A 12,685-nucleotide genomic window follows, 5' to 3' on the forward strand; every position below is an offset into this window, starting at 1 on the left:
GATGATAGGCAACAAGTGCTGTACTAATGAATTTGCAATGCTTATGTTCACTGTAGAGCCTGATGGGCACTCTTCATATTCTTCACATATGAAGAGCCATTCAATGAGCAGGAGTACATGCTGCATTTCACATAATGGTTCTTCACGTGTGAAGGGAGGGCTAACTATGGTTCTCTGGACTACAGGTTCAACTGCAGTGTTGGCTATGGTTCCTAGAAATTCCAGCGATCCCTGCTATTTTCTGATTAAACAGCTCAGGGTTATGGCTTTCGCTATCAATCAGAAACTGAGATCACAAAGCTGTTTTCTTCTAAGGATTGTGTGTTACTTGTCAGTCTTTGCAGTGGCCATTTATATTAGCCAGTGGTAAGACACCAGTCAGTCATAAACTGCTCTCATGTGTGGACAGCCCTATGAATATGGCCGCTTTTCACCTGACACTAGGCATCGTTTCTGCAGTTCTGCTTATACTATTTGCATTATATTTCCTTCCTCATCAACTGTTGCCCCCTGAAGTCCTCCCGAGTCCTCCCACAGTAACTTATTTTTTGTTCCCTCTTTGTGTTTGTGTTTGTTTTTCTTTTGTGCGGTGAATAGCATTATTCGAGCATGCTCAGTTCAAATGAATCGGGGAAATCAGGTCAGGTTCCTGTTTGAGCTTCAGTAAAAATTTCTTATCATCTCTAGTGTGGCTGGCAGCGCTTGTAGTTTACTTATTGGCCATTCTTTGCAGTTTGAGGCACCGGATACCAGCATTTCCGCTCGGAAGGAGGGGGCAAGGGGAAGGAGCTTCTCCCCCCTCGTATTTCGGATATTTTTTTTTGTGCACACTCTCAAAAGGCAGCTTGTTCAGTATGCTCCAGTCCCACATGTCAGTACCAAACGTCCTTCATGATTGCGAGTCAACTTTGCATGTTACACACTATGTCTAATCTTGCCAGTCATGTCACAGCAGTGAAAGACTGGCTGTGCTAGCTATTGAAGATAGCAAATGATGGTAAGAGGAAAGTTTGACTTTTTCTTTTATTGAATTCAAAGATATTTATGCAGTCTTATCGCGAGAAGTTGAATTTTGGTATAAATTGTTGGCTACATTTAGCAGAAAATCATGGCTGCTACACTTAGTACTGAGAGTGTAGCACCCTCCCCTGGCATCACATCTCCTTGTAGACCCTCCTTGCCCACCTCCCGCAATGAAATTTCTACCACCCCGTCCCCCAAGCCCCCAAACATGACCTATAAATCGGCCCCCCAAAAAGCTTGTAAGCTTGTACTGCACTGAAAGGCAAAGGGAGGCCAGTAAATTATTTTATATTCATGTTTTTTATTATTCGTTATTTTCTTGAAATTTATATAATCTTTGTAATGTTATTTTTCTTTTTTAGTGTGGCCAGAATGTTTGCTACGTTTTTGTTGCCAGGGAGCAGTGTTGATGCGTTATGGTGTTATTCTCTAGGCAATTTTTGTGCAGTTTAACTTTGCTTACCATTAACACACTAGAGAACTGAGGCCTATTTCCAATTGCATATAATGTTGTTAATTCATACAGGAGATTAATTGCAAATCACGAAAGACTCTCCTGACTGAAGTGGCAGCTACGAGGATAGATGGGAGTAGCACTGTATATGTTATTTGCCTAAGGTTTCATTATTTTATTAACATATTTTTATTAACATATTTGGGAGTGAATTTTGAATGTGCGGTCCAAGCACGAATTAAAAATTAGCTGTGGTTTAACTACTGCTGAACCTTTTTAGAGAGTGAAAGCTGTGGGGTATCGGGCAAGCAGACGCGGCTTGGCGTCTGTAACGTTCAGTGCCGTTTCGCGCACTGGATAGGCAGTGCGCCCACTCTGCCACCCTGGCAGGTGGCAGTTAAATTAATGATTGATCGTGAGAGGTAGGTCACCCAGTGAGTGCTGCGGCCTATTCTACCGCCCTCTACCCTCGAATCGAAAGGTCAAAGGCCATGTGGCGCGACCACATATTGTAAGGCCTATAGCCACACTTGACCTCTGGCTTACTTGAAGATCAACTGGCAGCGCACTGCGAATTCGGCTTTACCTAGCGTAGTGAAGCTTTCACTTCAGAAAAAGGTATAACTGTATTTTTTTCTTGATTATGTAGTCAAAAAGAAAGAAGGGGTCGGCCCATACATAGGTGCAGCCCTTACATGATATTATATGGTATATAAATCGAAGCATGTGAATGAAAGTTATTTATCTTAAGAAATTCAAAATAAAAAAAAATCAGACAAAATCACATTTCACTTGCTCGTTTCACTTACCCAGAGCAAGAGTGGGTGTTCTCAATCAGAACCGTGTCTTACGCACACGCAGCAGAAGCTTGCATGCCCTTGTTGCCTTGTGAGAGCAGCTCACCATCACGCATTTTGATGGTATCATCGTTCCGCATACAGATATCACTGATTGGGCAAAGGGCGGGACCTCAGCAGGGCTCCCATTTGCCTGTCTGTAATTCTTTTGAATCTCTTTGGTGTTCAATTTGTAAAAGTTACCTTGTCTGTACCCAACCCCATACCACTCCATCCTACCCTACCCTACCGTACCCTTCCCCACTCTCTGTCTTTTGTTCCTTTCATTCCACATTCTTGCCTATGGTGTCCACTTACTGTTTTAATGCAATAGCGTTAGAAGCCGCATGGAGCCAATGTGCATTGTCAGTAATAGAATTTGGCAGTTGGCTCAAGGGAAGTGAAGTCATTAGACCAGAAGTGACATCACTTTTCTCCAGCCAGTGGAAATGCTTTCGCCTGGTGGTGTCATTTCTGGCAAAGACATCAACAGCTGTTAATGCTACCGCTTTGCCAACATATAATAGAGTTAGGTGTCCCTGTGAATTTTTTTTTTTTTTTCGCTGTCTTCTTGGTATTAGCAGTTTGAACAGCAGTGGTAGTTTGAAGCGAAATGAAAAATGTTGTCCCTAGCATTATTCTTATTTGTTTTCATTTGCTTGTAGTGCTTCTTTGCAGTTTGTTTTTGACGCTAAAACTGTACAATACTCCGACACATGATTTTTAGATTCATTTCCCAAGTAAAAAGGAATTATTTTCCTACTGGACAACCAACCAATCAGGAATGCAGCACCCAATTTGGTTGCCACCTCATATCCGTTGCCCAAAATCGCCTCTTGTGTTTCAACATCATCAGCCTGAAACAAATGTTTCTGGAACTAAATAACGTATTAAATGACACGTTTTCACTAGGCATGTCACCAGGCATTAAGCCATCTTCATGAACCATACTCTGCATACAAAAAATAAAAACAGCATGCTTAATTTGCATCGTAAGGCCTTTCTAAATGGTGCAATTGCATAGAGCATCAGCCTTTGAGTTCAGGCATTAATGCACATAGATTTGTTTGTAGCAATGCTTGATTTTGCAAAAATGAAGCTTTGCTGCTTTCTGGGTCCAGACTTAAGTACAGCCATACATCCGTGCAGCTTCACTGCATAGCAAAGTGCTGGTTGTGGTTTATAGCTGCATATGCTTGTGTATAGCTTTCTTATAGTAATTGTATCTTGCCAATACACCTGTGATGCAGAAACATGGATGTTTATAAAGAGGCCTGAAATTACATTGAGGACAACGCAGTGGGCAGGGAAAGGAAAATGGCAGCGGTAACGTTAAGAGATGGGAAGAGACCAGAGTGGGTCAGGAAGAAAATATGAATTAATTATATCCTTGCTGAAATCAAGCAGAGGAAGTGGATATGGATAGGGCGTATAATGTGGAGAAAAAATAACTGATGATCTCTACGAGTACAGAAGTGGATTCCAAAGGAAGGTCAATGTAGCAGGAGATGGCAGAGAGTCAGATGGGCGGATAAGAAGTTTGTGGGGACAAAGCGGCCACAGCTGGCTGTGGACAGCTTTTGTTTATTTATTTATTTATTTCATACTTTAATTGGCGATGAGTTGGAGAGGCCTTTGTCCTGCAGTGGACATAGTAACTGCGCTGATGATGAGGATGCTTGTGTGTGCAGGTGTTGGCTCTGGACCCTGATGATGTGCAAGGCCATCTCAGCTACTCCATGCCCAGTCCTGGGCAGTTCTCGATTGACCCTGTCACTGGCCTGCTCCATGCACATGTGTCTCTGCTTGATGGGGACACCCACGAGCTCACAGTAAGTTTGTAATGTCTTCCATGTGGCCTGTCAGCTGCTGTTTCTTTTTTTTTTTTTTCAGGTAATTGTAATTGGGCAGTGCCTCGATGTGAATGTGGCCTTTGTGGCCAGTGCCATATTCCATGACATCTTGCTCAGCAGCAGGATGCCTTAGCCACTGCAGCGGGCAAAAATCTAATATAATGGCAAAAGCGAGACATGATGGTTATGCTTTAGGGGCACTTTCACAGAGTGCCTACTGTAGCCTGTTGTAATCTCACCTTTTTGGGCCATCAGATCTGAATGTCCCTTAGTGATGCTTGATCGGGCTTTGTTGAAGTAGCTCTTGAGCCCATCTCAGTATTCATAGCATTCTGTGTTTTCACTATGGCATCTGGCACATGCAGTATAAAATGGTTCACCAACAGTGTTCAGGATGTTTGGCTCCCATAACCTTGTGCAGCTGGCTTGGGTGAAGATGCATTTGGGGCTTTTGATGGTATTGCAAAATAAATTCTGGATTTCCTGCATATTTCAGGGTTCAGAAATCGTTCTGAGCATGCAGCACTGAATGAAGTAAATGTATTTATAGTATTTGGGAAGAACTTAGCATTACACCAGCCTAACATTGTTCACACTTTTTTGCATGTTTTTTGGTGGGTCTGTTGTAAATGCTTGAAAGATCTTGGAGAATATGATGCAGTAGAATCTCGATCATATAAATCTCAGGGGATCACGAAAAAAATACTTGTGTCATTCGAAATTCGTATAATCCAAAACGAACAAAATTCGTATGCAGTTTTTACGCAAATCTGTTTTTGTCTCACGGGTATTACTTATGGCTGTGCCACCACTGACCCTTAACATTGGCGCAGTTCTGGTCGCGTGTCGCCACTCGCTGCTCATAATGTGGACGACGCGACTGGCGATAGTGGCATGGATGGTGTACAGCTGTGAGTCGCCACTAACTACTTGTGGTCTGCACTACGCGAATGGTGACCCCTGCGCCAGCTATGTACAACCCACAAATACTTGGTGCTTGGGGCTGCAGTCATGACTCGCGAATTTGTATCATCCGCAGTGGGACAGGGGATTGTTTGTAAAATCCAAATTTCTGCACACAATGCACCCTGGCCAAAGCATTTCATGAATTCGTGTCATCCCAAAATTCGGATCAACTTGGATCGTTTCATTGAGATTCTACTGTATTAGGATATTTGCTATGTGTTGTTGATTACCGAGGTGAAGAAAACTGCGCTAGCACAATTCACTGGGAGCCACGTTTCTTTAATGTGCTTTATAATAAAGCATAGTGCCAGGTTTCTTTAATGTGCTTTATAATAAAGCATAGTGGTCATATTTCTTGTAAGTTTTATTTGTTATACGAGTGGTTGTCTCATACACAGTGAGTATGAGATGGAGGTGAACTTCCCTGCATGTAACAGTCAACACATTCTAAAAATATGCAACGCGATATTGCGCATGTGATGATGCACCCTGAATTAATTTATGTGGAATTTCATGGTAGTCCAGATTTGACAGGGGTGCCTAGGCTAATATAGTGGACAGCAAGCACAACAGAAAGTGTGTACTGTATCAGAGATGTCTATGTAACCTGCACAGTGTGCTGCACTCGTAATCTGGCTGTGTAATGTTTCTGCCTTCTGCACTCCAGAACAGTCACAGATGACCTATTTCATTCCTGTACTGTTCACATGAAAGAGGAATTGGCATGTACAACAATAAATGTGTGTGGAATTTGAAGCATGTGGTCTGTGGCTGATGCAATATAGGATCTAAGAAATCCTGAACATGAGACTAGGCTCTAGAGGTATGGCGTGAACATCCGCTCTGATGTGGTCACAGTGCAGCAAGCTGCTGCACTGTGACCTATGCTGGCGGCGTGAAGCTCTGTCAAGGTATCCTTTGTAGTAACCTTTTCCTCATGACTCCTGGGTTGTGTACTTTATGCTTGATGCAGATAAACTTCAATTCAGTTCAATTCAAAAATGCAGGTACAGGCATCTGACTCTGGAAGCTGGCCAGCCAGTGCACGTGTGCAGCTACATGTGGTGTCGCGGCCGGTTGCATCACAAAATGCGCCAGTCGTGCACGAGGTGGAGGTGTCACCCACACTGGAGACGGACCCTGTGGGCCACCTGGTAGCCTTTGTGCGTGCATCTGACCCTGATGGGGATCACCTGTGGTACAGCCTTATAGGTAAGGCATTCGTGCGATGCGTCAGTACAAACTGATTGTCATGTTATTTTTGGTCATTCAAGGTGGATTAGCCAGGCCTAAATTCTTGGAAAAAAGAATAACGAATTATTTGGCATGATTAGGACAAATGCAAATTAGTTGAGCTTGCACTTCGGTTTTCACTTCAGTTTCGGTTTGAGGCTCGGTTTAAGAGGGTAATGCGATAACAGTGTGTTTTGGATCCATTGCACACGAATCGAAGTTGATGAAGACGACATCCAAAGCACAACGCAAGAGATAGGAAGTTAAACACTCGGGATGTTCGGCTGTGGCAACAGCATAGTGGTCTAATGCAGTGACCAGCGAAGCTGATCTGTTCGCGCTTCCCTCGGGCTCAAAACCCACTCGAGGCCATAGAGTGTTTTGGTATAAAGTGTTTTGCATAGTTGGCCATAAAGCCTGCTGCCAGGTTGCCCGCAGCCTTTTGGGCCACCTGCCAGACGCTTTATGGCCTCTGGCCGGTGAAAAACAGTGACAAACAGGTTTCAAGCATTGCTGAAAGTTTGCTGTGGCTCTGCTAGATTTCACTTCTTGAAAGTCTGTGGAAAGCTGCTTGGAAACATTTTAGGTTTGCACTGCAGACACAGTTTCACTGGTGTGTGTCCATCATGCACTGGTGGACTGTGTATTATGTTCCTAAAAGCAGTATGCTGAGGTGTTTTATTCTTGGAGATTACACCTGTCGGTGAAATGTATTGGCATGGTTGAAATTTTTAATGGCATCATTCGTTAAAAACCGGTGGTTGACATGCTTTATCCAAATTTCAGCTTTTCGGACTAAAGTCAAAATTATGTCTTCTGTTTAGCAAGTGGCTTTGTCTGCATTACCTTCTTTTAATTACTATTAACCTTAGCTGTGTTCCCTTCTTTTGGATTTCTTGGCAGGATAGCTTGTGTGCTGGCAGTACAGTAACTTTTTGTTATGAAATTGACTCAAGAAAGTAAGTTTGTTTGCGTTGGTCCTATTTTATACATTTACAAGAGCAAAATTTATCTTAGTGCACGGTACATGTGAGCAACAGAACTTTGCATTACTTCTAGATTATGTTGCATTGGAGACTTGGAGTACCAATTAGTAAGAAGTGTTTCAGAGGTAAAACTGCACATTTCTGTTTTATGGAGGGCATTCTCATGTGTGCTTTATTTATGATGAGTCTGTCTGTGTATTTCAGGTGGGAATGATGAAGGAAAGTTTATGATTGACTGTGAGCTTGGCTTCATCAAGTTGGCAAGACCCCTGGATCGAGAAGCTTGCTCCAACTACAATCTGACTGTCGAAGTCACTGATGGCACTGCCAAATCCACAGCCACGGTGAGGCTTCTGTGCTTGTTATGGATGTTTGGCATAGCTGACAAGTTCATTAAGTTTTCATTTTCTTGATTTGCAGGCATGCATTAGGTATATAATTCACTTGACTTATTGGAGAATCTGTAATATTGTTTTTTTGTGACGGTACAGCAACGTTTGTTTTGCATATGAATATTTCAAATGTTTTGCACATGAATATTTCAATTTTTTTCCACATGAAGATCACAAGTTGGAACCCGTGCAATGCTGCATGAACACGCCATGCTCTCACATGACTTGGCATATGGGCCCTCTGTTGTGCTGATGTTAAGTGTGCTGATGTCTGAATGTAGGGCTCTTGATTTTTGCAGGTACATGTGGAAGTCCTAGACGCCAATGACAATTGGCCCATTTTCTCGGAGAGCTTGTACCAGGTGGAAGTCTCCGAAAGCACAGCTGCTGGCACAGAGATTCTGCAGCTGACAGCTGCAGACGCTGATGAGGACCAACGTCTCTTCTACAGCATTCACAACAGGCAAGATACTGAACATGTGTTCCTTTTTCAGGTCTGCATAGGGCAGCATTGGAAACAAAAAAGTCCTGGTCATTGCCATCATTAACGAGTTTATACAGTCAGGACCACTTATAACGGCCGCAGTTATAACAAATGCTTGCTTATTACGACCAAGGGCGGTGGTGCTGTCATATATATATTAGGGCAGTGGCATTGGGTCTCAGATGCAACGAACACCTGTGGCTGCTCAACTCGGTTACGGTGAATGAGGAGGTGCTGTAAACAAGGCTCCGCAGTCGAAAACCACCGCTTCTTAAACAAGCAGAAAGCAGTAGTGTCTCCTAGCCTCCATGTCACCGCATTTCCTATGGAAATAAAGCTGCAACCCAAAAATCAAGAATAAAAATACTTAACAAATAAGAAATGCAGGACATATGGAATACCAACAAAGCTTTTTACAAGATGGGGCCGTCAAAAATTCATGCCTCGAATGGCGATGCCTAACACGCTGGTGGAAAGTGCAGTAAGCTTTGTGTTAACGGCTTTCTGTCCACGAACATGAACAGCAGCGGCCTGTAGTCGTCTTTATCATCGGGAAGACTCGCAAGGCACAGTGCTTTGGAAGCTACGCTTTCATACGCTACAAGCGCACACAAAGGCCTGAATGATGTGTGACTTTTTTTTTTAATCAATGAACCTGCCACTAGGCTTAAGCATAGAAGGTGCTTATTGATAAGAGGTGACTTGTTCACTGAGTGGCTTGTTGAGTTCGACTATGACATGGCGAAAGAAATCGGAAGGTCCTGCTCCTGCTTGACAACTGTGCAGCACACTACGTGTCTTTGCTCACTGCGATGACCACGCTCTTCTGCCACGAAACGCAATGAGCAAGAGTTGACATCGGTATAACTCACATGCATGTCCTGTAGACATGAGCGCGTACTGACAGAAATTGACCGACCAGGTGCCGCGATTTCCCAGCTCGAATTTCTCTGTTGCCAGCCATGGAATGATAAGGTCCTGTGGATGGAAATGACTGCTGTGTGCATCAAAAACTTCTTTCATAAGGCAGCGTTTAAGGACCCAGGAATGTTAGAGGATGCTTTCAAACAGCATGTTGTCGGAGGTGTGTGAGTCTGTGGCAATGCGTCATCAGTGCTCAGCTGGCCTGACCTGATGTTGCCTGGGGTAACTTCGTTGGTGCTAATGATGACGCTGACATCAGAAAGCCAGACACCAACGAAAACAATAGTGTACGAATTACGAGAACTTTCGCACTACCAGGAATCTGATGAAGATGATGAAAATGAGGCCAACTACCACCTGCTACCATGACTGCTTCCACCGCGATTAGTTATATCTTGTCCCTAAACCAGCTTGTTGGCACTAAGCGTATCTGTAAGAAGCATGCGACTGCGCTAAAGAGCTTGCAAAGTGCCATAATAGGGTCTTAATTTCAGCAAGCAGACGTGCATCAAAAACTCACCCCGTCCGACTTGGTATTTTTGGCTGTATCATGGGAAGTCCACTTGCTACGGACCTCGGATACAACGAACCCAATCCAAGGGACTCTCTGGTTTTTTATAAATAACCTTAACTGTACTCAAAACAACATTGAGGATAACTCCATTCAAATTTTATTGAGAGTAAAAATCGATTTTATGGTACTATTTGTTAATTAAGTTGATATTTGTTTTGCAGCAAAAGACTCATTTGTTGCTGAGAAAATGGGTTTAAAAATGTAACAATTTTTTTCATGTCACTCATTTCAAACTTGTGATGTCAAGGCTGAAAAAAGATTCTGTAACCACCGATTGGAAGTGGATGGCAATGTAGCCCAGCCTTGGGAATCTGCGTGAAAAAAAAAAAAAAGAATTCTGGCATAACCATAGTTCACGTACAAACACAGCCGATGGTAGCAATATCTGTATTTCAGTTTTTGGTCTCTTCTAGCTTATAAAAGTTCCATTTTCAATGAGATTAATCTCTTTGTCATTAGAATGCGGTAATCTATTGACGCAGGCAAACTGCAGTTTGCTCTCACTAACCTTTTAATTAACTGTTGCTGCGCTGCATATCTTTTTGTCATGTCTGTGGGCTTTTTGAATTACAGTTCTATTAACACACAGCCAGCAAGCCTGAAAATGTGCACTAGTGTGAAGTTCAGGTGCACTTTTCTTCTGCAGTGGCCAAGTGGCAAGTGCATTCCACTTTCGGCTCGACTCGAACACGGGCTTGCTGTCGTTAGCAGAGCAGCTTGACCACGAGGCGTCACAGCGGCACATGCTGACGGTAGCAGTGCGGGACGCGGGCGGATCTGTAACGCGACGTGGTTTTGCCCGTGTTCTGGTGCTGGTTGCTGACCACAACGACCATGCACCCGAGTTCCTGCAAGCACGGTACGAGGTGCGCGTCTCAGAGACCGCCACTCCGGGTACTGCTCTGCTGCAGCTCGGAGCACTGGATCGCGATCGGGGACGCAATGCCTTGCTCACCTTTGCCATAGCCTCTGGTGAGTTGCTTGTTATTAGTTCTCGAAGTTTAGATATACTCTGTGTAAGACAAGTGGTCAAAAGTTACTGGCAAGAGTTTGAGAGGACACTGTACTGAACTAGACTAAAAAAGGGAATTTCAAAAAAAAGGAAGCACTTGCATATGCCTTATTGCTGTTTTGTTTCATGAGATTAAGAAATCATAGAATCATCTTGCTTGGTAGTGAGTCTACATGAACACTTTTTGTCTCATGACCTGTAGTGCTGCATTTTGTGCAGTGCATTGAGTTGGTTGGTATTATTCATAAGCTAAAAGGCTGCGTGCGTGCTCAAGCTGGGAGGAAGTACATGCACCGTGGTAGGTTTTGTCCTTTTTTTATGCATTCTTCAGCTTTTACTGTACTTAAAATTTTATGTCGACCACACATACTGTATGTACCTGTGTAATTTGTGCACTTTTTCTTCATATTAAGAGTTCAAAAGAGGGTGCACAAATTATGTGTATATTTCACAAACACGCCCTAACATACTCTACAAAGATCGTAACACACAATCCATACTGTATATTGCCTCCTATACGTCGACCCCCCAACTCGCAAGATACATGCAACGACACAATCTCAAAGCTAGCACTCTGAGGCAAATGGAGAAAATGGAAACAAAGTGATAAAATGGCACCCTCGCATGCGGCCTGGCTGAGTAGTGGCAAACTGAACAGCAAACGTTTGGCAGTTTCGGTTTCCAGCACACCCTTGAAGTTACAGTCTACTTCTTTTTTTGGTCAGCGAGAGGCGCGAGTTGCAGGGTCGACTTAAACTCTGCAATATACCGTATACATTGAATGTTATGACCTGTGTAAAGTTTTTAGGGTGTGTTCGTGAAATGTCCGCACAAATTTTTTCACCCCCTTTTTGAAGCCGTAACTTTAGGAAAAAAGGTGTGCAAATTAAGCGAGTAAATGCGGTATATGTGGCAGCATACGGCATTATTACACAGTATGACTTGTGAATTCGTAAGGAAACATGCATTCTTCATGCATTATATTTGTGCCCTAATTTGGAGAATGGCTTGTATGTGGAAGTAAGATATAGTGCTTGGTCATGCAGGTAACACAGGCTCCACTTTTTCTCTGGAGCCCACACTGGGCCTGTTGACGCTTGCGCGGGAACTGTCACGCCAGACCCAACCAGAATTCTTCCTGATGGTGCGTGCCATGGACCACGGGGAGCCGCCACTCAATTCCACAGCAACAGTGCACGTCGTCGTCACACTGGCAGACAATGCACCGCCCAACTTTGAGCCTGCTGAGCAGACCATTGAGGTGGCCGAGAACCAGCCAGCCGGAGCATTTCTGCTGGCGTTCACTGTGCGGAGCAGCTCGTCTGTCTTCTTCCAGCTGCAGCAAGGGGCTGGCAGCCACTTCCGGTTGGATCCAGTGACAGGCGTGCTTTCCACAGGCGATGAAGTCCTAGACTATGAGCAGGCGGTTGTGCATAACCTGACAGTGCGTGCCATCAATCTGGCCGGTGCCATGGCCCAGGGTCATGTGACAGTACGTGTGCTCGACAGTAATGACCATGCGCCTCGCTTCCGGCAGCTACTGTATCAAGGCACCGTGAGCGAAGCGGCCCCCGCGGGTAGTGCAGTTCTCAGGTACAGCCAGCCTCTGGTGGTGGTGGCTGAGGATGAAGACACCGGCCTCAATGCACAGCTGTCATTTTCCATCGTAGAGGCCTGGGCTCGCAGGCTGTTCCGCATCGACGCCAACACAGGTTTGTTCACAGTCACATTAAAAAAAAAAGTCTTCCACTGAGTCCTAGATATGGAAGCTCAAATACTTGCAACAAAAAGAGAAATTGAAAGATATAAAGATGCATTTTGCGTCATGCTTAGTCGGGCTGTCAGAGGCATCAGTTTCATGTGCCTTTGTTGTGCACATCTAGGAAAGTTGCTATTACAAAGTTCTTAAGAGCAGTCCTTATTGCAGTGTTTTAGGATAGGGAAGACC

General features: G+C 44.0%; 1 protein-coding gene across 2 annotated transcripts in view; it reads left to right on the top strand.

The window, feature by feature from the left end:
* LOC144128955 (fat-like cadherin-related tumor suppressor homolog) overlaps positions 1-12,685 on the top strand; it is a 79,542-nt gene that overhangs the window by 6,108 nt on the left and 60,749 nt on the right. For both annotated transcript variants that reach the window (XM_077662786.1, XM_077662785.1), the window contains exons 6-11: positions 4,005-4,145; positions 6,140-6,344; positions 7,556-7,695; positions 8,043-8,206; positions 10,372-10,697; positions 11,784-12,449. In XM_077662786.1, the coding sequence (XP_077518912.1) occupies positions 4,005-4,145; positions 6,140-6,344; positions 7,556-7,695; positions 8,043-8,206; positions 10,372-10,697; positions 11,784-12,449 (1,642 nt within the window). The remainder of the gene's footprint in view (positions 1-4,004; positions 4,146-6,139; positions 6,345-7,555; positions 7,696-8,042; positions 8,207-10,371; positions 10,698-11,783; positions 12,450-12,685) is intronic.

The sequence above is a fragment of the Amblyomma americanum genome, chromosome 4 (genome assembly GCF_052857255.1).
Source record: "Amblyomma americanum isolate KBUSLIRL-KWMA chromosome 4, ASM5285725v1, whole genome shotgun sequence".
In the NCBI taxonomy this organism is placed as follows: domain Eukaryota; kingdom Metazoa; phylum Arthropoda; class Arachnida; order Ixodida; family Ixodidae; genus Amblyomma; species Amblyomma americanum.